Here is a 26,887-nt window from a genome sequence, read left to right on the forward strand (position 1 = left end):
TTAAGAATATTGTCAATAATAATAATATAATACACTAGATTTTACTGTTCGATTATTCCTTAATTTATCTTGTATTTTATACGAATATTTCGTATTTATTATATTTGCACTGCTTCTTATTTGTCTCACTGTTTACCTTGACTCTGGATATTATCTTTTATTATCTATTATTATTATTTATTTGAATGCTGCTTAAAAAAGCTGAATACTTTTTTTTGCATGTTGAAATGCAGCTGGATTTACATGTAGATTTACAGAAAGCATATGAATCAATAACCAGGAACATGTGGAGTAATGTGAATGAGATCATATCTATAATTCGTTCATTTTAAATTAATTAAAAGGACAATATCATACTGTAAATAAACCTTTGAGCATTTAATGAGGCCTTGATGTCGAGATATCAACCATTTAATCATTGAAAATTAATGATTAAATAAATAAATGTTATATATTGTACAGGCCTGTTATTGCTTTTCTTAGTTTTTGATATGATACAATTAACTCTCCAACTTTTAAAAAAATCTTTTTGCTGCAATGTGTTGTAGCCTATGTTTTAACCATTAGGAACCATGCACATTTAATTCTTATTTTTTTACAAATTTTATGCTCTATTTGCTCGTAGTTATAATTTAAACCTTGCTTTACATCAGTGAGCCGCCCCTCCCTCACTCAGCAGAGAGACTGTTATAACCCCCTCCCATAATAACCCCCCCCTGCCCTGTGTGCTCGGCCTGTTGGACGCCACACCGCCTCTCTCTGTCTCATGTGTGATGGAGGCTCTTGATGCTGCTCCAGCAGGAGGAGAAGTGTGCATCAAGTGGATCTGGAGTTGACAGCAGACGAGTCGCCGCAGCCAGAAGCAGAAGCAGAGAGATCCGTGCAGGACAAGACTTCAACACAACGAGCAGGATGAGTTCCTGGCACGATTATGGATTTAAATCGCTGTCTTAATTTTGAATTTCTCGCCTGCACAATTCTCATCTCATCCCTGTTTGTGATAGATGGTAAGTAAATGAGTTTCATTTCTCAGTTATTGTTTTTTACCACATGTTGTGGGTCATCATATCTTGTAAACAACTCATAACCTTGTGCTGTGATTGTGTTATACTTCTAAAGAATTTGTCTAATTGGTCATTTTGCATTTGTTCAGTTGGTGTTACAGCATCATTACCCCATGCAGCATGCAATATCTTATAATACTTTTCAAAACATGTTTATTTCACTTATAATTTTCATGCAAACACTTTCTTAAACGTTGAAAATAATCAGGGGAGCATACGATATGATCCCAGCCGCTATGTGTTGAGCTTGAGAGTAGTAATTGTTTTGCATTTCAACCAGTTCATGCTTTGAATTTCAATTACAAGACGATGAGCTGAAATCATCCCTTATTGTGATCTACACATTTCCCAAAGATGAGTAGAAGAGATCTAACAACAGGGGAGGGCAGGGGGGGGTTAGTGTGGTGAGTGGGAGTGGGAAAAGATTGGTGGGGGGGGTTGGGTTGTGATCATGGGTAAAAGGGGGGTGTGCTTTGTGTGTCTTCTTATCACCACTGAAACAAACAGACAGACCCGCGGGCCACATGCATCAGTCCAGAGGAGATGTCAGGTGCTGCACATGTGCCGTTTGAAGGGCCTCCAGATAGGACCACACAAAGGCCCTCAGCAGTGATTTGCATTAGAAAAAAAGCCCTACACGCGGTGGGAGGGGCTGTGTGGTTGGATGGAGCCGTGTCTCAATTTGGCAACAGGCCTGCATGGCTCTGAATTCTCTGAACTCTGCCTCGGGGGAACACTGAAAGAAACCAGTTGAGTAGAAGGCAAAATCTTAGTTAGGAGGGACACCACCTGTCATGATTTCCTGAAGCATACACGGATAGTCACCGGCAATTTCTTTTTTTCCATGGTTATTATCCAAGCAGGTTATGTTTTCACCCCTGTCAATTTTTTGGTTTGTTTTTAAGATTACACAGAAACTATTGGACAGATTTCCATGAAACTAGGTGGAAGGGTGTGGTATCGGTCAGGGAAATATTTTTCCACTTTCTTTAACAATTTGATGCAGATCCACATAATAATCTGGATCAAGTGAATTCAAATGTAATGGAGTGTTGGGCCTTGGTGGAGATTGTGTGATTGTGTGATATGTGATCTCCTGAGTGCAATTCCAGTTTGTATGTAAACACAATTACACACAAACAACAGATTTCAATGAGACTTGGTGGAAGGCCAGAAAATAACCTATATAATTTGGTATGGATCCGGGTCGACTTTTTTTACATGTGGCATTTTTCAACACCTTCACTATTTTCCCTGGGAATAATTCATGGATCTGGGAAAGAAATCAGGCATGTTTAGGGGACTGATATCTATCTGAGTGTGTGAGTGTTGGATTTAAGGGGACTGTTGGGCCTTGGCGGAGATAATCACTCTACTTATTCTAGTTTCTTCTAAGAATCAATGTATCAGAGTCTGGAAGATAAACTGCTGCAACATTTACATCTAATCTGTTCTCACTTCATTGGCTGATCCTTGATATGGACATATGGTCAGAGCATCGCCGCTGATGCCCATGATATCCATCACACCCCCGGGGCACTCGGCCGATACCTGAGTCACGCTGAGTCCCGGTCTAGACGAGCATAAGCTGCTCCACGCAGGAGAACGCTGCCTGCTGTCTGGGAAACTGATTGACCTCCGCCACTGACAGAAGACGGAGCCTGAGACGGTGAAGATGAAGGGCCGAGTGTGATTGTGCTCTTCTCTGTCTTTACAATCTGCACTCGGCCTGATTGGACTCTTGAGGGATGATTACTGTGGGTGATTACTGGAATATCTTAGTCATGGCTATTTTGTGGCCCACAGCTTCGTAATTAAGTCAAACACCCATCAAGAAAAACACACTTACACACGTATTCTCTCTATATCCGTCCAATTTCCCTACATCGCTTTCAAGGCTTTAACAATTGTGGTGCAGAGATTATCATGCAATGGAGGAAACACTTGTGCAGATGATTCCTGCCTACACGTCCCCTCATACACAGTCCATGGATTACATGGGTCGTCGCCTCTGAGCTGGTCCCATTTGTTCTGCCTGGAGAACGGCAATTTCCAAATGTCTTGATTTGTCTCTGATATTTTCTTCCAAATGTAGCAGCTGCAGGGGGCGAGTGTCGAGCTGGAAGTGATGTATGATTTTAGAGGGAAGAAGACGTGAAGGAAATAAGGAAACCATCATAGGGTTGAGGGTTGTTAAGAAATTTGAAAGTGAGACTGTTTAACCTTTTTAATTTAGCCTGAATATGAATGAAATATACGATATTAGGAGAATAGAAAATCAGGAAGTCTTGGAAGTATTTGCCTAAGCTACTGCAGTTGCTTTTTGAGATTACAAATTATTAGCCGCAAATATTATGCTTGAAGTGGTGCTCCCATGAGTTCAGGTTTGTAAAAGCCTTCATAAAAAGTTTATGAAGATACTCATGATTAACAAACATCTACTTTTACAAGGGAGGTTTGATTGAGTCTAACTTTAAAGTGACACCTTTATTCTTCTTTAAAATGTGGATCTGGTGGGTTAACTATTTATTAATCAAAACACTTTACTGACTGCTCCTGACTCTCATTTTAATGAAAGAAATAGCAATATAATAATGTGGAAAAATAGGTCACATTGAAATAACTAAAAACACTTTTAATGAACATACAGTAGTGTGTGTTTTGACTTAAAGGAGGTTAATGTGAGAAACTTTTCATTTATTTGTAAATAGAAAACAATTGCAGAGTTGAGTCATACGCAGTTTGAGAACCGTTACATTTCATCCATCCAGAACTCTGGACATTATAACATCCTGCTGATTGAAACACAAAAGCTGAAGGAGTAAAAGACTGAAATTAGACATCTCTGTGCTACATATCTCTTAAGCAATTTATCTATTTCTATGGAACTAGATCGAATGATGAGGCCAAACAGTGCAATTAGTTACCATGGCAACGAGGCACGGCGCCTTGAGAGGCCATTAAATTCAAGCATTTTTCCTGACGACGTCTCAACTCAAGTGTTTTTTTTATTTATTGCTCACAAGAGATAAAGGAGCTTCATGATCAAAGCCTGTCTGCCCCATTGGTTTATGAAAAATGCAAACATTATGTTGTACAGGAGTAAATTGAGTCGTTGAAGGTGCTGTTCAGATTCTGTTTTTGCTATTAGCTGTATTATAAATACAACCAGAAGCATTTTGCTATGAGTCACTGATGCACCTTCTGTTGTAAATCGTTCTGCTCAAAGACCAAAACAATCAATATGAGAAACATCATATTACAAAATATTTTCATCAAGAAGACTGGAATGACTGATTTGTTCCAAAAGATAATCGATATTAATTTATAAATGTGATATTTTCATAGGTGCGTCTCCTGACAGGCCGCCTCAACCTGTGGACCGGTGCTCCCCTAACCCGTGCCAAAACCGGGCCTTATGCAGAAGCCACAGGGACGGCTACTCGTGCTTCTGTGTGCCGGGGTTCCAGGGGTCTCACTGTCACATTGATGTGAACGAGTGTGTGTCGCAGCCCTGCAGGAACGGAGCCACCTGTGTGGACAGAGTGGGTCGGTTCTCCTGTCTGTGCCCTCCTGGGTTCACTGGTGAGTGGAACTGTGCTGAGTCTCGCACAAGCATCTTCGAAGTGAGATGTCCCTCATTGTCAGCTGCTAAACAGCAGACGGCTTTGTTATTTATTTCTGGGATTATTTGCAAATAGAATTCACCGTAGTTGTCTACTTATATGTGTCTAAGCTCAGTTGAAGGTGGATTTAAAAACTGTGGTGAAACAAAGATCATCATAGCAGTGAAGGGATAGATGCTTTATCCTCTATTGTTTTGTTTTTTTATCTCAGAGTGGCAAACATCTGCAGATCTTTGCTGTGGGATGAAAAGACACAGTCAGCACATGATCACAGACAGTTCACACAAACAGCTTCATTGCACTTCAGTCTATGTATCGTATGTACCTCTGGCATCTGTCTTCCTTTGATATCCACAGGGGCCACTTGTGAGGTCCAGATTGATGAGTGTCAATCACAGCCATGCCTCAGTGGGGGCAGTTGCCATGGCGACGTGGGTGGCTTCACTTGCACCTGCCCATCCGGTTTCCAAGGACACCGCTGCGATATCGACACCGATGAGTGCCAAGAGCGTCCGTGCCAGAATGGGGCTCTGTGTGTAGACGGGGTGAATGGGTGAGTGGCCCCGAGGAGACGTCCTGCCAAGTTTAGACAAGCTGAGCTATTCATACATTTACATCAGTTTTACATCATGAACACACACTAAGGGAAATTCTGTCTTCTTGTGCGGTTGTGTCAGATACAGATGTGACTGCTCTCACTCAGCCTTCACAGGCCCTCGCTGTGAGACACCACCACCACCACCCTGCCACTCCCAACCCTGCTTCAACAGCGCCACCTGCAGGGACGAGCTGGGTAGCTACACCTGCGAATGCTGGCCAGGTAAATGAAACGCAGACACAGTTTATAGAAGGAGGAGAAAGATGGAGAGATTTGAGTGAGAGATGAGAAATGTAGAATAAGACATATAATAAGAATAAGAAACCATTATCTGCATGAAGCAACATACAGATTCTTATACACACTGCAGCATCAGGTTGTTATTACTGTGTGTGTTTGTAGAATCTATATCTATATACAAGGGGGCTGTAGATCTAATACATTATTCTCATCTGCTTCCTCATTTCAGGGTTCGAGGGACGCCAGTGTGAGACAGACATCAGTGAGTGCAGCAGCAGCCCCTGCCTGCACGGAGGCCACTGCATTGAGAGGTCATGGCAGGTTCTGTACGGCAGCGAGCCTCTGCTGCCCGAGCGCTATGACCAGCAGCACGCCGCAGGCTACATCTGCAGCTGTCCTCCAGGAACAACAGGTACTTTATTCATGGTACTCAGCTGAATGAATTATACACACACCTCTAATGAGGAATACAGGAGGTAGTTTCAAGTAGCTACATCCCACAGAACGCTGGGACTTGTGTAGTTCATAATGATATAAGTTTGTAATAAAAATCACCAGAGACATTTGGTGAATTCAAATTTAAAAAATGTGCTACTTAGAATATATATTTCTTTCTTTTACAATATATATATTATACATAATACTCATTTCTACACATGTATGGAGTATGTATTAGAATAGTAAGAATTTTATCTTTTGATGAAGAGAACCCTAAATTCATACTCTCCAAGTCACCTCATCCTCTTGTCATGCAGACAGGTTGAGTTGTACTTTTTAATTATTCTGCTGTGATTGAAAAATCACAGACAGCGACCGCCCCTCTGTGTTTCCTTTAAATAGATTTGTTTGTCATGCTCACTGTGGTACAATGCATCGCACCAATATGCAGAAACAATCTTCTACAGTATCCAGCGATATGCAGCAAACGCAAATGCACAAATATCTTGTATAAAATCATTAAACAATGATTAATAAAGTTGTATTGTATTGTAAATAACAGGTAACAAAGAATAATACATAGAAATCTACACAATAGGTGGCTTATCATTAAATGTCCAGAATCAGCATGTAAAACATGCTGTGGACTCTGTTGTTGTGAACTGACCCTTTAAAGGCAAAATCAGTCAGCTTTTTATTATTTTAGCGCCCCCCAGTGGGAGGATGAAAAACCAGACTCTGGGGCAGACAGCAACTTGTACAATAAACTGCATTTTTATTTTCAAGAGGATTTTCTCACTGTCTTCTCAACAAAAGCTTCACAATAATACGAAATATCCTACAATGACACAACTGCACTTTGCTCTTCTTGTAGTTGTGTGACGAGAAATGTGTGAGTGCAAATCAGCAACTGTTTATAGACAGTCTGCAGGTATGTCATTTACAATATTCCACATAACAACATCCACATTATATGAGTCCATGATCTAGTAGCGCAGGTAAGACTGTGAGCTGCTGCCTGCTGAGGGTTGTGTTTTAAAAATTGTGACCCTGCCAGTTGCAGTGGCACTGACTCAGTGAGGTAGCCAAATAGCATTAGTTTAATCCCCCAGGATCTGGCTTTGCTGGTCTCCTGACTGGAGCTGTTCAGCTCTATGTGGTTGTAGAGAAGGAGACGAGGAGCAGACCTGGACACAAACAAACTATTATGATGCAGTCAGACAAGTTCGGGGTTATTCTGGGGGGGAAAGTGACGGCATGATGTGGACACCTGCAACATGGATCTGGGGGATTTTGTTGCTTGGAACAGGTAAAATCTAATTGTTTTTTTTGTATATGTAATAGTGGTATTGCATAATGAGAATGTAATGAATCTTTTCTTTTTAACTTTTAATACAACCTCAAAATGGCCGTGACTGGTGACTAACCCTAACCCTAACTCACATCGGGGAAATACTTTTGCTTGCAAGACAATTGAATAAAGAGTAATTAGTTACCTTTACAGCAGAATAATTCACAACAGACCACAGTACATCTTCAGAGGTTGTGCAAGTGCCTGAGAATTTACTTCTGCGAGGATGTTTTACATTTGCCTCACAACTGAATTAGTGTCTTCACTTGATAAAAACCACAAGCTACAGGTGACGTTGTTGTTTTTCTTGCTCTGACAGGTTCCCTCTGTCAGGAGGTGGTAAACCAGTGTGATCCCAGTCCCTGTCAGAATGGGGGCAGGTGTGAGGGCCTCGTCGCAGGCTACAGTTGCCACTGCCTCAAACAGAGTCATGATGGAGTTCTCTATGGAGGCCTGAACTGTGATGTGAGGTTGGTGGGCTGTGAGGGACATGAATGCCGGAATCAAGGCTCCTGCTCTCCTTTCCTGATAGACGGGACTCACGGCTACGACTGCTCCTGCTCTGCTGGGTTCACCGGACACCTCTGCAACACCCCCACCACATTCTCCTTCGAACGCAGGGGCTACCTGCTGCTCCAGAGTCCTCTGGTGGAGGCAGAGTTCTCTTGCAAAATCACCCTGAGCTTCAAGACTGTTCTGCCCACAGCTTTGTTGTTCCAGCGGAGCAACAGGGGCCTGCTGCTGAGCCTGGAGCTGGAGGGAGGGCAGCTCTGTCTCACCCTGAGGACGGAGGCCTCTGCTGGGGCTGAGGCAGAGAGCCCACCCCAGGCTCTGGAGCTTCCGTTCAATGTCACAGATGGAGAGTGGCATTCTGTAGAGGCCGTGCTGGAAAATTGGGTGCTGAGCCTGAAACTTTTGCATGATGCTGGGAGCTGTGGGAGCGAGTCCTGTCACAGGGTGGCCTCAGTCAGGCCGAGCACCCTGGCTGGAGCGGTGTGGAACACGTTTATCGGAGGAGTGCCTCAGGACCAACACGACCCCCGCGAGGACGCTCCACTTCCAGGATTTATCGGCTGCATGCGGGACGTGTTTGTCGACTGGCAGCTCGTGGTCCCTGAAGAATGGCTGAGCGACTCGGCTGTTAACGTGTCCCCCGGCTGCAGCCACAGGGACCGCTGCCTGGACGTGCCTTGTCAAAACAGAGGACAGTGTGTCAACCAGTGGCAGAGCTACCAGTGCTGGTGTCCAAGGCCTTATGAGGGGCAGGACTGCGAGGAGGGTACGTCTGCATCTGTAGATCTGTCAGCAGCATCACACGTTACCGTGCAAACATAAAAGACATTTCTGGTATTTCCACCACACTCACATTCAAGCTTTGAGATTAGCAGTTTCATTGAGATCAGAGGAAAATACTACTGAGTCACTCTGACCAAATTTCTCAGGCTGGTAATTAAATAACATCCTCGGTTGCTGATGTGTAAAGAGACAAGAGCAGAGATGAGGCCAATTAAAAGCCACAGTGAAGGAAAGAGGAGCAGATCCTCTTATCTGACGCACAGGATTAAGGATATAAGGGATTCTATTTTGGAAGTACACAGACGTAAGGGAAGGAAAGTAAACACCATCACTGACCCTCTGACCGTCAGAGAGTGAGCGACGAATTTGATGAACGGGGGAAAAAAAGATTAGCATTTATCACCAAAAAATTTAAAAAATCCCTGAAGATATCTAAGTACTAAATTTTCCTCTGAGGATATCTATAGCCTCTTGAGTCTGGCCAAGGAGATTACACTGGCCGCAGTGTCTGATGGGATATTTGCACACACGGTTACCCAAACGCACAGAAATGCACACGGCGCACACACAGTATCCACATTACGCAGCGTGTTGTATCGTCTGTGTGACCTCTCTGTGTGCGTCCTCTCTGTGTGTGTCCTCTCTGTGTGTGTCCTCGGTGCTGTGTCTGTCTCATCAGCTGACCCAAGCACAGGAGAAAGTGCTGACAGGGGACACAGTGTATGAGGGCTGCTGGCTGGTGGCTGTTCTTGTTTGAGCCTCAACTCAAAGTGCTCTGACGACTGTTCCCCTCAGTTAGTTTAAAACTCTGCTAACACCCGAATCACAAGAGAAGAGAAGATAAAATAAGATAATCCATTATTAGAAATAGAAATTTGCAATATTTAATCATATTTAATTAAATTTTGAAAATTAAAAGGTTTGTTTTCTTAAATTAACAAAAGTGATGCATCTGTGTGCTGAAGATTAAAACTAAGTAAATTATATTAAGAGACAGTTCTGTTGAATCCTCTGCAGCTGCAACAGGTTCGGTTCTGACATTCTGCTGCGTGTCTCTCTGCCCCTTTCTCATTTAAAGTCTGTCTTGTCAATAAAGGCTAAAATGTCCCAAATATGATTTAAAAAAAAAAAAGACAAGCATAATCTCTTTTTGTAATTGCTGGTTGCATGAACTCCAGTTGTCTTTTTGTCTCTCTTCATAGTTTTATTTCCCTTTTATCTTAGTTTTCATGACAGGAAGTGCAAATAAATTACATCCTTGAACTTTTAAAACCACAATTGTCCTCAGTGATGAATCTCATAACTCATACTGGCAAAGCTGAAAAGAGTTGAAGATGTATTTTCCAACCTTGTCTCATCTCGATCAACTTTTCCCTCTTTTTGCAGAGCATGTGCCCGCACGCTTTGGGAGTGAAGACTCTCACAGTTATGCCACGTTCAATGTCACAGACGACCTGGCTCAGGACCTCTCCATCTCTCTCTTCCTCCGTACGCGAAGGCCCAACGGACTCCTCCTGGTGCTCGCAAACGACAGCAGCCAGTACCTGCAGATGTGGCTGGAGGACGGCAAGGTCACGGTTCAGGTCAATGACTTTGAGAGTGTGAGGGCAGAGAGCGCGGTGGACGACGGGGAGGTCCACTTTGTGAGTGTGGAGGTGGTGGAGGGTCGTATGACTCTGTACGTAGCAGCTCAGAAACAGGGGGAGGTGGAGATCAGGACGGTCAGTGTGCAGGCCGGAGACACCGTGCATGTGGGAGGTCTGCTGGAGAAGAAGACAACCTCAGTGTTCGGTGGATATTTTAAAGGATGTATCCAGGACCTGAGGATCAACGACAGCAGGCTGCAGTTCTTTGGGTTGGACACCTCAGTGAGATCTTACCCTCTGGAGCTCATGGAGAATGTGACCAGCGGATGCTCAGGGGACAACGCCTGTAGTGTGAGTAAAGACACATTGACACTGTGTATGTGTGTGTTATAGATTACAACTTTTATTTTTATGGTGAATATTTTTGATTAAAGTAATTCACTGTATCTTTATTGGATTTTCCTCTGATTTAGAAAAAAAACTAAAATATGTAAAAAACTACAGTACTTTTCTTACACAACAGTTTAGAAAATACATATTTAGTGCAATGAACTCAATTAGACTTTATGCAACAGTTGATTATAACTAAACCTCAATATGATTTTTTTCTCGTCTGCAGAAGAATCCGTGTCTGAACGGGGGAATGTGCTACTCCATGTGGGATGATTTTACCTGCACCTGCCCACCCAGCACAGCAGGGCGGCGCTGTGAGGAGGTCAGGTGGTGCGAGCTGTCCCCTTGCCCCATGGACTCAGACTGCAGGATGCTGAACCAGGGCTACGAATGTAAGTGGAGTCAGAATGAAACCATCTGTCTGGGCGAATGTCTTAAATCGATCAAGTGATCAAGTCACAAAATCATAGAATTAAAAAAAGGAATAAAATGTGACAAACATTTAGTTTAGTCGGATAAAAATAGGCTTTAACTTTGAGAACATTGTGACGAAATAATACATTATTCAACAATAGGAGAAACCAATATCCTAAAAAATGTTGACAAGCTGTGACATAATGTTTCACTTGTGCTACTATTAGTAAAATACGATTTAACCCTATTTGTAAGATCAGAATTCAGGGAGTCAAACAGTGAGTTCATTTTTGTTCCATATTTTTGGAAATACATTTTCCTTCATGTTCGTGTGGAATCTTCTCCATGACATAATTTCATAGTAAAATAAAACCCCTTAAAGCAGAGTTGGTTACCTCTCGATACCGATCTACCGATATGTGTGTTGACTAATCTTTGACCCTGTTATTGTATTTGCTCATTGTTGAATTGGCGACCGTGTAACACACACTTGATTATATAGCGACCTCACTCTGGGCACATGGTAAAGTGGACGTGCTCCATAAAGCAGGATTGGCCTGAGGCCAGTTTATCCCTTTTTTTTGTTGGGATTAGTGATGATTTACTGTGTCACCCGTCTGTCCTGTAAGCTTCCCACGTTCAGTGATTAACTCATCGAGGAGCCAATAACCTGCTTCCTACAGGTTTTTCTGACCTCATGTCGTTGCCTAAAAGGATTTTAGTGTTATCAAACAAGCAAATGTCCAACTTAAAGGGATAGTTCACTGAAAAATGTGGGAGGGGAGTGGATAATGAGTGTATTAAATTTTTTTTGTGAACTATCCCTTTAATTGTTCATCATCTAAATTTTAATACTCTTGTTGTATTCTGACACTTTGAATGGTGCAACAAAGCAAGTGTGTAAATGTGTCAACAAATAGGTCTGACAAATAATAATGTCATCTCCTGATCTCTCAGGCTATTCCAATGCAACCTTCCTGAACGACAGCACGGTGCTGTCATTCAGGGGAAACGGACAGATATCCCGCAACCTGACCAACCTCTCCCTGAATCTGCGCACACGCAGGCGCAACACGGCCATCCTGCACGCAGAGAAGGGCTCTGCGTTCATCACAGTCTCTGTCCAGGACGGTTTCCTCTTCATGGAGCTGCAGAGTGCCACCACTGTGGACGCCAGTGAGGAGGGGGCCGGGTCTACAGTCAGCCTCAGCAGCCAGAGGAGTGTCAGTGATGGAGAGTGGCACAGTGTCCAGGTGTTCATGGCGACACCGTGGGCGCACACCTCCCGGTGGACTCTAGTGCTGGATGAGGAAATAGAGGCGGCCAGCACTTCCAGGGGCCGAGGAGGCAACATGGACTTCCTAAAGCAGGGGGTGGACATCTTCCTGGGGGGCCTGTCTCCTGATTCCGGCTGGTCCTTGGCTGGGTGTTTGGGCACTGTGGAGCTGGGTGGCATCGCCCTGTCTTACTTCAGCTCCTCTGACGTGAACTTCCCACGGCTGCAGGAGGAGCAGTTCATCCGGACATCTCTGCACTCACCTCTCCTGGGCTGCAGCGGGGCCCCCGTGTGCCGGCCCAACCCCTGCCTGAACGGAGGGGAGTGCCAGGACCACTTCAACACCTTCAACTGCAGCTGTGCCGAGGGCTGGGCCGGGAGGCGCTGCGACTTCTTCACCGACACCTGTGCTACCGGTCCCTGTCTCCACGGCAACTGCAGCGTGAACGGGCCGGCCTACGAGTGCACCTGCGAGTTTGGCTACGCGGGTGTGGACTGTGAAGAGGAGGTGGACATGTGTGAAGACCACCTGTGTGCACACGGGGGCACCTGTCTGCACGGGCCAGACAGATACGCCTGCCTCTGCCCTGAGAACTACACAGGACCCCTCTGCAAGTAAGTTCTTTCTGGATACAGTTAAAAAGATGACTTAAATGGTAAATAGTCCGTATTTTATAGAGTCGCACACACATTCATGCAGTGCATCTATGTGCAACATTTTCTCCATCACACACATTGCTGGCACAGTCATTCGTGGTGGAGGCTGGAGTCGAACCATCGACCTTCTGGTCAGTGAACGAGCCGCTCCTGAGCCGCCATTTATACACAGCAAAGAATAGCCTCTTTGTGGTGAGTGCAACGGGCTTAAAGCAGATGAGGAAACACCAATATGAACATTTCATGCTTTGAAGACGACTTTGCTCTTCAGTGAACAGTTTTGAGATTTGAGTTAGTTAGAAAACACGAAATACACAAATAAATGCTCAGGGATAGCGACTGCACCACAGCACAAACAAAAAGCCCTCACTGTAAATGTCTCCACACGTCTGCCTCTGTTCAGCGTTTCCACCCCGCCTGCAGCGAGTGTCTCAGAAGCCGCGTTTCTATTCTAGTGTCAGCCAGAAAAGGCCTCAGTCTGCTGCGCGTCTCACTACACGCGGCTCTCTGGTTCAGCGACAGTTTTCTTCTCCCCCTGTCATCTACCGTTTGCCTCGGAGAACCAGCAGGGGAATGCCTCCAACCATTTATCCTGTAAACACACAGAGCCTCCTGCATTTCGCATCTCCTGCACAAGGAAAAGCTTTGCAAGTGTCTCGCTCAAGCGAGCCACCAGACAAGCTGCACGTCTCCCTTTGCTGGGAACATCTACCCTGCAAAGTTTTCATCAAAAAATGACTTCTTTTTGTTTGTCTCTCCTGTTTGTGTCTCTCTCTACCTCCATCTTCTCGTCTTTCTTCCCGCTTCCCTCCAGTGAACGCATTGAAGAGATTCCGTGGTACATTATTGTCAGAAATGTGTAAGTTCTTCTACTTTTTCTTCTATTTCTCAGGTGTTTGTCTCCTGTTAGATATTTGTTTTGTTTTTTATGGTTCGACAATGTGGAACAAAATGCCAAGCAAAGCTAATATTAACGCTGTGTTTCACATGAGTGACAGCTGTAGTTCAAAACGATCGCTGGCATCTGAATGAAAACTTCACCTTCCAAAATTGTTCACTTTCAAAAAATGAAAATGTCTGTTTTGTCATCGAATCAGGGAGGAATTTCAAGTTTCCTCCAGATGCACAGCATTTGAAAACAGAGCTGCTGCTTTGGGCAGATACAGGATAAAGGAGGAAAGAGTTGTATTATGTGATTTGACCTCCTGCGAGAGGTTTAATCTTATTATCCTGGTCACAACCTAAACCTCTTTGTCTCCCCTGTGGAGAACAGCAGGGAGATTCTCCTGCTTCTGTAAAAAGACGGCAAACTCTGCTGCACGCGATCCAGAAATACCTCTGACTGTGTGACCTCATATAAAACACAATGTTTTTATCCTCTGACGTCTGACTGTCCTTCAGCAGACGACCGAAGCTGCCTGTGTCCGTGTGCGGCGATGACACCAGGAACTACACCTGCTTCAATGGAGGCAACTGCACCGACCGAGAGCTGTCGTGTGACTGTCCGCCCGGCTTCACTGGACACCGGTAGGAAAGGAAAACACTCAATTATTATTAAAATGACACTCAAGAGACTACCGACCCAACAGCCCCCTCATGAATCAACATTTAAATCCTGATCCTGATTTTTATGGATCTAGGTTATTCTCTGAGTAAAATGTTAAAGAAAGAGAGAAAAACTTCCCGCATGTGCCCCCTGATCTGGATCCACACCAAACCTTTTTCTGACCCATATCACATCCGTTAACCAAGTTTCACGATAATCCATCCTGTATTTTTTACGTTATTTTTCTAACTATCAGACAAACAAACAAAAACAATTATCAATCATATCCTCGATAATTGTTTTGCCATCTTATGCTTTCTGAACAGTAGTAATGAGTGGAGCCGTAGTATCGAGGTCCTGCCCCTATACACGTGCTCGACCAATCACGAGTCAGTCTCAGCTGTCAATCATGACGTATGTAAAATTTCAGTGCGATAAAAAAACACAGAAAATGACAGAAACCATCTTTGAGAAAAATGTATTTGATGTGTGCTTGTTAGTTTGGTCCATGTCCGATCCACTAACATGGAGGAGACGGGGTTTATGACCTATACTTCAGCTGGCCAACAGGTGGTGATCAAGATGGTTTGGCTTGACTTTTAGGGGAGTTGTTGTCTCGTGCATCTTTGTGTTTTCACTCTTCTGATACACCTGCCTGCTGCTCAGCTCCTTCCACCACCACAACCTCCTCATGCGCTTTATGTTCAATATCGTCGATTCAACAATGGCAGGATCGAATGTTAAAGTATCTTTAAAAGCCCCCTCAAAAAACAAACAATCCACGTAACCATTTGCTGTGAGTGCCTCTGAGCTGCCTGTGTGTGTCTGTGTGTGTCTGTGTCTGCAGGTGTGAGCAGGAGGTGGACGAGTGCCAGTCCAATCCCTGTTTGAACGGAGGCTACTGCCGCAACCTCATCAACAAGTTCGTCTGCATGTGCGACATGAGCTACGCGGGAGACTTGTGCCAGATGGACGTAAGCGACATTTACTTTTACGTGGCGTTGCTGCTGTGGCAGAACCTCTTCCAGCTGCTTTCCTACCTCATCCTCAGGCTGGACGACGAGCCGGAGGTGGACTGGGGAGGGAACGACTGAGTGTCTGTGTGTTTAAACAGTATGGATGCAGAGGGGGATTTGAAGCTTTGTCAGGTGGTTGATGGTCAGTGGTCTTCTACTCAAAGCATTCAAGACTCCTGATCAGGAATTTATGACCAACACACAAGATATTTTTCTATTTATTAAGTTTTCTCTAGTTTGAAGTGCAGTAAAAAACGACCACAGAGCTGTTTCTGTGCCTTAAAATGATTCGCTGGTCATCAGAAGCACTTTATTCAATATAGCTGTATATAACTCTATTTAATTTACATATCCAAGTGGCTGTAGAGATCAAGTTTTCCTCATAAATCACCTGAAAGATGAATTTGTTATTAAACTCGAACCCCACCAATTTTGTGTCTGGAAAAAAAAACTAGCGATCGTGGTCTAAAGGGAGAGATAGTCCATATTCAATAAAGCACTTTTCGGTGAAGTGAGGTACATTGTAAAAATCTGTGTTATTTGTGATGTTTCTCTTGGAGGACGTCCTGCCAGTCTTGTCTGAACTGCATTGTGGGAGCTGCATGTGTGAACTATCAAAAAACAGTCACCAAAAGCACCTGCAGGGGCTGGAAGACGACGACAGGACGTCTCTTTGTGCTTGATGTGCGTTCAGAGCACTGTGGGGTTTTGACTGACTGACTGAGCGACTGACTGCTGCGCGTTGTTTTGTACCAAGGAGAAGTTTCCGTCTCTGAACCTTCCCGTGTGAGGTGTCGGTAGTTTGAGCCTGAATTCTCTGCGGCTCGGCTTGAACGGTACCTGTGAACATTGCTGTGGTCAGTGTTTGACGACGCTCAGGATCACTGCACTCGTCTGCTCCTCACTGTTTGTGTTTGTCTCTCTGTGTTGTGGCTGTGACATTGTCCCAATGATCCACGTTTGATTCATGTGACGTCTGTCTTTGTCTTTTCTTCATCATGTTCTGTCCTCGTGTTCCTGTCTCTGTCAAATAAAACTAAATCTGTCTCATCAGCCTTGATTTGTTGTTTGTCCTCTTTTCATCGCTTTCACCTCATCTTCCTTTGCATGTTTCATTTTCCATTTTCACATTGGTTTTTACCTGAAGGTCCTCTCACTGATCTTTTTATTGATTGCCGTCCTCCACCAAACATAGACACTTAATCTGTCTTAACAAGATGTAGTGAGAGTATATCTGAGAATAGCCTGAGTTCATAGACACACACTCACATAGAGAGAGAGTGAAGTCACTGGCTGCCGCCTTTATACACCGCTGTCCATTTACCTCTGCATTTCATTATTAAGGCCAGATATGCTCTTTACATTGTGCACACAGAAAGGATAAAGGATAGATTTAGTGGATTAGGTCAAGTGTTTGAAAGGAGACATATGGTGTTCGTCATAATCTTGCGACAATGACAATGAGTGAGTGGGTGATTAGCTCCCTGGAGCAGCTCCCTTTACCTCCAAGATTTTTAGCTTTTGCAGAACTTTTACATTGACAAAAAACAATATAACACACCAGAGGGAAAGAAACACTGCAAAGCATCATATGTCTCCTTTAAAACAATAGTGAGGAGCCCACATGAACACTCCTCATTCCTCCTATTCACACTGGCCGTTAAAAACTTTCTTCTTCATGTGCTTTCAAAGAGTTCTCGTCTTCTTCATGTGCAAACCTAGTTCATCTAAGTTAATACGAGGCCCCTGTAGATTGAGTTTGTCAAATCAAGTAGACATGGTCCAAGTCTTTTAGACATAAACTTCCCTGCGTGTGTTTCCACTGACGCTGTTTCCCTCTGGAGCTGCAGTGATGTAATAGTAATAAAAACGGGGCAGTTTTGTTCTAGAAGAATTTAACTCTGGACGATTTCCACATGTTTTGTCCAACTTGGAAACTGAAGCCTTTAAACTTGAGAACATGTTTGCACAGAGCGACGGCTGGAGATTTTGTCCCCTATCACTTTCACAGAAATCTTTTAATGACAAGTATGAACAGAATGAATGTTCACACATGAAACTGTTTATATAAGAACCTGACTATTGTTTATTGTTTAAAAAGCTACGCTATAATAAATGTTTTTCTGAGTTTGATGTGGACGAAGGTGTCTGGCTCTCACAGAGTGATGACCTCAACCTCAACCTCATCAGCCCACATCATTACCCAACCTCACTCATGCTGCGGCCGATCCAACCTGCAGCCTGGTTTCTTTTACAGCTGCACATTAATGCAGATGGTTTTTGATTAGATGTTCTACAGTCACATATGTGTGTCACTGCCAGGTTCCCACACACGTCTGACATGCAAGAACACGCATGTCTCATACACCTGCCTTCTCGCTCCCATCTTCACGTCTGCGTGCACCTGTATGTGTGCACGTGTCAATGTGTGTGCGTGTGTGTGTGTGTGTGTGGGTGGGTGGGTGTGCCTCCTCTACAGGCATAGCCAGCCCTGATGGTGAGGAAAGAGGGGGAGGAAATGAGAATCAGTTTTTCAGCGTTGGCACTGATGTGACTCGGCTTCTCTCGTCCGCAATGAGAGAAGCAGAGAGAGAGAGAGAGAGAGAGAGAGAGAGAGAGAGAGAGAAATGTGCTTTCGCCAGCATAAAAGCAGCATCTGCCGCTGAAGTGCAGTTTCAGCAGAGAACTGGTGGCATTCACAGAAGTTCGGCCTGCTTCACAGAAACGTATGAGGGCAGCTTATCTTATACTCACACACACACACACACACACACACACACACACACACACACACACACACACAGAGAGCAGGGTGATAGTGCTGACAGCAGGGAAGCATAGCTGCCGTCTCCCTGTGTGGATCTGCAGAGGCTTCAGGGCGGCCTCGCCATGCACCTTAGAGACTGGTTAGTCAGACGTCTCCGTGTCTGTGTGTGTGGCAGTCGGTGAGTGATGGCGGGTCCTGGCTGCAGGCTGCTCCGGCTCGCTGGTGTCACACTCGCTCTGGCAGCCACAGTGACAGGTAAGCACTTTCCAGGAGTCAACAAAGAACCTGTAGCGAGGGGAATAAAGTGTAAAGTCTACAGCGTCGAGCGTGAGTGCATAAGTTATTTTCTGCCTCAGGATATGGACGGTTGAATTTTTATTAGAATTACGTTCCCACATTGATTGCTCAGTATAAAGTTTGCTGACTTCTGAGATTTCTTCCTCACACAGCCTGGTGTAAACCTGACAGGCTGAGTAAGAAGCTTCTGGTGTCAGGCAGAATTGAAAGTGTTGTGGAGGGATGATACTCACAGCTGTTGTGCTGTTGCTTCACCTTTTCATCAGCAGCTCAGAGTGTCAGCACCACCGCTCCGACCCCCACGACCCATGTAAGTGCGTCTGACGCTCGGGTCTCCAGCGGCCGGTTAATGACATTAACAATCACTCACTTGCTGCACTTTGATTCACTGTGATTCACTGGGCCTGACTGCTGGGGTCAGGCGTGTGTGTGTGTGTGTGGGTGCAGGGCGCTGGTGTTTCTTGTTGGTGGTGGTTGAAGCTGTTGGTGTGTTTTTTTTCCGGTGTGTGAATATCAAAGGGCTTCGAGTTAAAAATGAATCTTAGCAGGTTTCACAAGTCATTAAAACGCCTTCACACACTTTATGTTAAACAGCCTTTATTCCAGTTTGAAGGGAATCGTGTGTGTGTGTGTGTGTTTGAACTTTTACTGACTCTACGTCTTTGTGAGGACTATTTTGAGTTAAGACCTTACAGAGTCGGGTCCTGAGTGAGGTCAGACATTTAGCTGTGATGGTTAGGGTTAAGGGCTCATGAAGGCACAATGCCAGTGAGTGTCCTCACTAAGACGGAGGTACAAGGATATGTGTGTGTGTGTGTGTGTGTGTGTGTGTGTGTGTGTGTGTGTGGTGTTGTGGGGACTTTAATCTGTTTACTCAGCCACAGTATCGGGACTTTCTTTCCTTATGGGGACAAAGAGCAAGTCCCCATAAGGTCAATCATTCAATTTCCTGTGTGTGTGTTAGAGTTCAGGTTTTGTCCACAATCAATGGAAGTCAATGCAAAGTCCTAATAAGGAAGATTTGCAAACCTGTGTGTGTGTGTGTATAAGCTATTTCTGGTGTGTGTGTGTGTTTTTTTTTCTTGGTGCTGTTGTCTGTGTTTGTGCCGATGGCATCATCAGGCGGCATATTGCCTGTGTGTGTGTGATCCTCCACAGATAGAGCGTGCTCCACGCAGCTCACGGGTGGCCGCTGTGCTGGCGCCGTGTCTGATTGGCTTGGCGATAGTGGTGATGGTGGGCCTGGCGCTGGCTGTAGCCAAACTGCGAAAGAGGCGGCAGACGGAGGGCAGTTTCGGTCCACGGCATCTCGAGGCCGCCGGCGGTCACGACTCACCCGCTGAGCTGGGGAACACATCCATCAGCACGTTGGCGGCGCGCGTGGAGCGCCTGGTGTAGTGTGAAGCAGGCAGGAGAGGAGAAGTGTGTGTAAGAGTGTGTGACGGAGAGAAAGACACGAATGAACAATGTATCCTGTGCGTGAACATCTTTAAACCAAAACCTTATTTGTGAAATTTCTTACAAGCATCTGTTTCTCTGTCCTGCAGCTGACCTCTGAGGGTTTGACCTCTGACCTCTTACTGTCCATCATTCTGGTGTCTGTCGTCCTGCTGCTGGCTTTCATCCTGACCTCCGTTGGACTGGTGGTGGCGCTGAACCGCCGCGCCACCCACGGCACCTACAGTCCCAGCCGGCAGGAGAAGGAGGGATCACGGGTGGAGATGTGGAGCATCACTCAACCGCCTCCCATGGAGAGACTGATATGAGGGAGGTTGGGGGGGAGGGGGGGGGAATGTGTGTACATGCAGGGTGGTAATCCTGTTGTCATGGTAATACAGGAAACCTGATATCTGATGTGTAACTGGCTCAAATGGGATTAAATATCTGTCTCCTGCATGTTCACATGGTCTGCACCTCATCCCTGAAACCACAGCTGACATATCCCCACAGGAAATCTTGAAATGTGTTTTTTTCTTATTTGTAATTATACAAAAACACAACATGATGTTAACAGGCTTGATGGCCAATACTACTGGTGTAATCAATCCCCGCTGCCTCAGTCCGAGCTGTAACTGTGACTCTGGGTGGGTCAGACTTACAGACGGTGTGTGAAAGATGAAGCTTCAACAATAGTCAATAGTATTGGCAACAAAGTGGTGGGAGGCCCCGAAATCAAACTGTGTTGAGGGCCCCATAGAGGCTGGAGCCGGCCCTGTCAGTGCCTCGTCCATCCTCCTGAGATGTTCTGCAGCTGGAGTCACCGTCCGACACAACATCCGTCTAAACACAAAGATTTGAGCTCAGAACGTATCGAGTGTCTCACGTCTCTGTGACCGTGTCCTCAGAATCGATGGACCAGTGCTTCAGACACACGTGGAAACAAGTGAAGAGTGAAGACATTCCTCATTTAGATTAAATTCATTCCATGTGTACTTATCGTAGGAAAATGTCGAACTCTTTGTGTGTCACGTGTCTTTATGCTGAGTCTTGATTCCCATGAGACTTTTCTCTCACTGCAGCTCCCGACAGAAAACTACTCACGTTTCATGATTAGTTGCATTAGTTCAGAATAGTTACTTCTAGACTGATTCAGGTATTGTTAGAAACAAGAAGTGTGTAAGTTGTAATGTTGATTGTTAATGCTGTACTGTGAGTAATCTGTTGGATAATTAAAGTAAATGTATTTGTTTAATCAAAGGTCAAAGTCACAGTTCATCTTTTAGTCCAAGTAAACGTTTGTACCAAATTTGAAAGAATTCCTCAGACTTGTTCCTGAAATATCACGTTCACAATGTAAAAATTTGCTTTGAACTTTCACCTCCAAATTCTGATCAGTTCCTTTTGAGTCAAACTGAAGTTTTGGACCAAATAATGATAAATTATGAAAGAAATTCATTGAAGACATTGTTATTGATGTATCTGACCACAAGGGTGGGACAGACGGACGATACGATAACCTAACAATACCTCATAACCACGGAGACAGATCAGGTAACTGCCCCGGGGGGGGGGGAGTAAATACACAATAAACCACATTTGACCAATTAGTCAACAAATACATATTTTCTTCACTTCGTGTGATTGTCTCGATGTTGATGCAACTTAAATAAAAGAGTTCCTGGAGCATAAGAATGAAACAGTGTCATTTTATTTTCAGTTCACAGTGCATACATTACGTGCAGTTGTACCATGTTACTCATCAATAGCACATTAGACTGACCTCAGTTGTTTAAGACGGTTGTTTTCTCTGCAATGAAAACATGCAATTGTGGCCAGAATCAGAGAATCAAATTAAATGGCATAAAAAAAGAGATAATAAAATAATAAAAAAACAAAAGAGACTGAAATGGAAAAAAAGAAGTTTCTCACTGTAACATTCAGATTTACGATAATAAAAGTATCTGTTCTTGAATATTTTGCTTCGGGGAAGTTAAACCTGTTCTTCACTCTGTAGTAAGTTTAGAAAAGCTGCTTCAAAGTCCCTCACATCCGTCTCTTCAAATTTTCAACTTTACTTTATGTTAACTGATAGCTTTTAATGAGTGTTGGGAATCTTTTATTGTCTCAAGCTTGCACACATTGAAATGCGAATTCCCTGACAATCACAACTTCACTGTTGTACAACATGAGTGTAAACAGGACCAGAGTTACTAAAGCTTTTCATATCCGCAGCAGCAGCAGCAGCTCACTGCTCAATTATTTCTCCCTACAAACCTCTACAGTTAAATATACTGCTAACAAAAAGAAATGTTTTCCTCCACATAAAATGCAAAGGCTTGATGACGTTAAAATCTACGATAGCCACAGCAAGGCAGAAGTGTAATGTTCATTTCCATTGACTTGATGGAAGCGCTAACCGCTCAAATAATAATTAAGAACAAAAGAATAAACTAAACCATAGCGTTACAACACAAACAGGTACACACATGCAGATACAACAGGAAGTGTTGTACCATGTACAAGCATCAGTCTCAGTCAAGGTGTCAGATGCTTCTGAACCTGAACGGCTACATGGGACATTTCTCTTATATTCTCTCTATAGTTTCTTTCCTCCAAAAATAAAATCTAAAACATTCAAATATTAGGTGTCATTTATATTTTGTCTTTACAACATATAACACCGATCATATATTATTCATGTAAAATATACTTAGGCCAGAAAAAATACACAATCTATTCAGTTGAAAATAATTTTTCATCAATATGAAATCAACTAAAGAAACTCCTCTGAGAAATGTTTTTTTTTTTTAATACAATTTGCTCAGAATGAGTAGTCAGGGTATTTAAAAAACTAAAAAGAGATGAAAAAGACGAAGAGCACAAACTAAACACGTATTAATATCACAATCAATCAAAGTACTTCGTTTACAAATAAGGACAAAATGACCCAGAGAAATTCCAACATCCTCTCTTCAATACAGGAAGTTCCCAGCGCCCACAGGACCAAAAAAAAGAAAAACACGGAGTAACTGCAGCTGAAGCTGAAAGTCAGAAACACAACAGCTACACAAACAACGCTGCTACCCGACTTCAGTCCAGGTCATTTCCTCACCAAACCAAATCAGTCGGTTTTTGTGTCGGTTTGTCATATAAATACGAAGATGCTCCATAGTGTGATTTAAGGTGGTCGGAAAACATTGCATATTACTTTCTATCATACTGTACCTTGTTGTGATTGTATAGGATGGTACTCTGACTGTTTAAGGCACAACACACACTCACACCATTAGACACACCTCAGCTCACACTGGGAATTTATTTAGGGACACGTGAGGTTTATTCTCACTAGAAATAAATTTTGGTTGGTTTCAAGTAGAATCATAGAATATAATGTGGAAAAAAATACTATATTTTCATCATTTTAAATACTTGCATAGTAAATAAGCTTGTTTGCGATAGGTGAGGCCCGTACAGAGGTTGTTCTGGAGTCTAGTTTTTTTTTTTTCTTTTCGGAATTACTAGGACCGATTCCTGGGCTTTTAGAAGCACGCCAAAGACTTTATGGGCGAATCGTTAACGCAGAGCAGCACTCAAAAAGTGGAGGAATAGCTGCTATTAAACTGCCACACCGACTGGCGTCTGGCATAAATCATAAGAACAACGAACCATAAATGTAATAATCCCAACACAAGCACATGAAAGGGCTTTCGTTTTTTTCCATCCTGGGTTTTGTGGTGACTCAAGAGAACGATGGGAACCCACAATCTCCGGACATGGCGTTTTCTCTCCACAGGAGAGTCTGTTATAGAAATAGTTTCGACTCTGTACACATTACATCCATGTAGCTACTCTCTGAGGAGAACTGTATTGCTTCATTACAGCACAATCGTCAATCACTGCGTTGCATTACAGTGTGAGACTCGGACCTAGAGGGACAGAGATTGCATTTCCTCATGTGAGACGCGACGATAAAAAAGTTATACGAGAGGTTCTGGATTCTTCGGAAAAGTCAACAAATCCCGTGAGAAAACCCAAAATCAACGCTGAATTAATCCCACTGATTAGAAGTCTACAGATGAATGTATTTAGTTCTATTCTCTACAGAAGCTACGTCTTGTTTTGAGACTGAAAATGAGAACTTTACTCAGTATTTGTGACCCACTTTAAAAGTTTACATCATCAGTAGGAACAAATGGGCTTGAGGCTGTGGGCCACAAACAGGGTGGGGGGGGTCTGAGAAAAATCTGTATCGTTAGTTTCGGTCTTTCCACGGGATCTGTAGATAATAACATGAATGTATGGTTTTATCTGTCGTATCGCATAAAGTTCACCTTTTTCCACCTCCGCTCCAAACCTCACGAGCTCTGCAACAACTGGCGGCCTCTCTAAAGGTCGAGAGTGAGAGACAACGTGAGGAGCAGAGCGGCGACGGTGGGAAAAGAGGAAGAAGAGGAGATGGAGGAAGGATATTGGCTTTTTTTTCATAAGAATCGGCTTTAAACTTTGAGTGTATTTGCAGAAGTGTCCTGAGGAACGCAGGGAGAGGAGAGAGGTTTCTCCACGTGCACAGCTCATGATCGGGAATGCAATTTAAAAACAGCAACTTAAAGCACATCATATATTAACTACTCTATTAATACAGATACACACAGTGCTGTTTAAGTACTACTAACTGTTGCATTAACGATCTGTAAGTAATCGGATTACAAAGTACCTGTATTGGTATCGATAGATAGATTAAGACACCAGAGTATTATAAACAAATCACATGTCCACTTAAGGCATGGTGATAGAAAAAACATATTAAATTACAGTGTATCATTAGTTTCATTTGTTTCTAGAAAATCCTGTTTGACTGTTCGTACCACGAAGTAATAACTGAGTATTATTTGTTGATAACCAAGTGCAAATTTTGATCATGTGAAATGTTTGGAACATGAGGAGCCGTCGGCCCCTCGTAATGCTGACGCAGCCGTTTCTGGATTTCCTCTTCGTAATGTGAACAATTCCTCCTTTACCTGTCGGCTACATATATTCTTTGCAAAATATAATTCAAGGGTCGAGTGTTGCTTTGTGAAATGTTTTCTAGATGAATAATACAACACGTGTCGTTCAGAAATGTAGACGATTATCAACAAAAATACTGTGATGCAGAAACATCTATCTTGTCTCTTTTGTTTGGAGTTGAGTTTATAGAATTGTACTTTCTTAACACCCAACTGAAATAAAAACACTGCATGTCTCACTTTGTGTTTTTGTCCTGCTGCCGTCACTTGTTTCCAGAATCTTTATAAATTCCGAAGTTTTTCTTACTGTAGCATCCAAATCACTTGAAAGAAAACAAATTATCTTGTTTTGGATGTAAGAAAAATCTTCTATTGTTAATTAAGTGTTTTTTAAAGATTTTGAGTTTTGGGGTTTTAGTTATTTTTTTGTCATTTTTCTATTTTGCTTCCAGATACAAGTAAAAAGTTTGTCCACTTATCTTGGAAACAATGTCAGATTATTTCACCTGAAATACAAATTGAATCATTTGAAAACAAAGATGGACGACAAACGGAGAATTGTGCAGTGCCCCAGCTCATCACTCTCGTTTTCCTTTTAGCATCTTAGCTAACGCTTCGTGGCTGCCTGTATGACATCAGGTTTGTTTGTGACGTTTCCTGATCGCTGGGTGTTGAGATAGAAAAACTTCTGAACTGATCATGTCCTCTACGATGACAGTGAATATACTTCTATGGCGTTTTACGGACACTGAGTCTTTGAGGTCCCTCAGGACTCCTCTGTGGCTTTGCCCTGGACTTGGTGGTGACTGTTGTTGCAGTGAACCTGGGAGAGCTGCAGGCTGGTGTGGAGGGAGCCGAGGCAACACCTGGCGTCGATCTCCTCGAGGAGGGTTTGATGCTGCACCACAGCCGCCCCAGAGCCTTGACTCTCACCCAGACACAGGCCCAGCCCCAGGAGCCCCTCTTTGGACACCTCTTTCTCCCACGGGACCGGCAGAGCTGACTGTCTGTGCTTCGATGGGCTCTCCTCGCCCTCCTGGTAGACCCTGCTGCCCTGCCGGTGAAGGGCCTTTTCGTGGTATTGCCTCACCATCTCCTTGGACAGCACCTTCCTCCTCAGGATGCCAGTGGAGGAAGTCTGGTTCAGGGTCTGAGAAGACTCCGTGCAGGCCTGGGGGTCTGAGATGGTCCGGGACCGGCCCACTGGAGAGTAGTCCAGGTAAGAATCTGGTGCTAGAGAGCTGTGAGTGTGAGAGAGTGTGGGAGATGGCAGAGTGGGTGTAGGTTTGTGGGGCAGTAGGGGCGAGTAGGAGAAGCGGTGTCCTGGATGTCGTTCCGGAGGTGAAAGGTGAGGAGAACTCGGCCAGGGTCTGGACACGTCAGCAGCTTGGGCTGGGGGTGTAACAGTGGTGACGGGTACTGGAGGAGCGACCACAGGCTTCTTCAACACCTTCAGGCTGCTCTTGTTGGGCTGTCTCCGTGGAGACGGAGGGAGGTGTTTTCCGTGGATGGCGCTGTCGTCCTGGCCCATATTCCAGCCGCCCTGATTCTGGTCACCAGCACAACCACTTTCATCTGCAGGGTTCGACTCAGGGGTTGGTTTGGTCTGATTCGGAAGAAACAAGGAAACACCATTACACAAATCCCCAAATATCTGCTGTCTGAGTGTGAAAATGATCTGTACCTCTGTATGCGAGCTGCTGAAACTGGCCCATGCACATGATTGATACATGTCACAAGTCAATTCTACTACCACAACAAAAACTTTCTTTTTAACATTTTACTTGATTTCTCAGAGAACAATTCACCGATCCTGATAAAACAATCGGGCATGTTTAGGGGACTGATATTTATGAGTGTGTGCAATTTGGTGCAG

At 43.9% G+C, this 26,887-nt stretch overlaps 2 protein-coding genes across 10 annotated transcripts in view; one reads left to right on the forward strand and one right to left on the reverse strand.

Annotated features, from left to right (window-relative positions):
• Positions 1-759: 759 nt before the first annotated feature.
• crb1 (crumbs cell polarity complex component 1) lies at positions 760-20,497 on the forward strand. 7 transcript variants are annotated; one of them, XM_034582081.1, is made up of 15 exons: positions 760-1,007; positions 4,413-4,649; positions 5,048-5,169; positions 5,206-5,243; positions 5,368-5,510; positions 5,758-5,940; positions 7,637-8,596; positions 10,000-10,550; positions 10,819-10,984; positions 11,964-12,897; positions 13,754-13,798; positions 14,344-14,466; positions 15,333-15,459; positions 19,724-19,993; positions 20,113-20,254. In XM_034582081.1, the coding sequence occupies exons 1-14, from the start codon at positions 932-934 to the stop codon at positions 19,961-19,963; spliced, it is 3,945 nt and encodes a 1,314-aa protein (XP_034437972.1). In that variant the 5' UTR covers positions 760-931; the 3' UTR covers positions 19,964-19,993; positions 20,113-20,254. The 7 variants fall into 7 exon arrangements, with proteins under 7 accessions (XP_034437972.1, XP_034437973.1, XP_034437971.1 ...); XM_034582082.1 differs by having other exon boundaries at positions 5,374-5,510; XM_034582080.1 differs by lacking the exon at positions 19,724-19,993 and adding an exon at positions 20,377-20,497 and having other exon boundaries at positions 5,048-5,243; positions 20,113-20,344.
• Positions 20,498-25,439: 4,942 nt separating this feature from the next.
• The window catches only part of dennd1b (DENN/MADD domain containing 1B), a 99,884-nt gene continuing 98,436 nt past the window's right edge, over positions 25,440-26,887 (reverse strand). For 2 of the 3 annotated variants that reach the window (XM_034582086.1, XM_034582085.1), the window contains exon 23: positions 25,440-26,617. In XM_034582086.1, the coding sequence (XP_034437977.1) occupies positions 25,778-26,617 (840 nt within the window). In that variant the 3' untranslated portion in view covers positions 25,440-25,777. The remainder of the gene's footprint in view (positions 26,618-26,887) is intronic. The other variant, XM_034582087.1, reaches the window with a different exon arrangement.

Source organism: Hippoglossus hippoglossus, chromosome 4, assembly GCF_009819705.1.
Source record: "Hippoglossus hippoglossus isolate fHipHip1 chromosome 4, fHipHip1.pri, whole genome shotgun sequence".
Lineage (NCBI taxonomy): Eukaryota > Metazoa > Chordata > Actinopteri > Pleuronectiformes > Pleuronectidae > Hippoglossus > Hippoglossus hippoglossus.

Coding starts and splice junctions, on each gene's coding strand:
- crb1 (XM_034582077.1), top strand. CDS start 932: ATGGATTTAAATCGCTGTCTTAATTTTGAATTTCTCGCCTGCACAATT. Junction 1,008..4,412: donor ATCCCTGTTTGTGATAGATG/GTAAGTAAATGA, acceptor ATATTTTCATAG/GTGCGTCTCCTGACAGGCCG. Junction 10,551..10,818: donor CAGGGGACAACGCCTGTAGT/GTGAGTAAAGAC, acceptor TCTCGTCTGCAG/AAGAATCCGTGTCTGAACGG.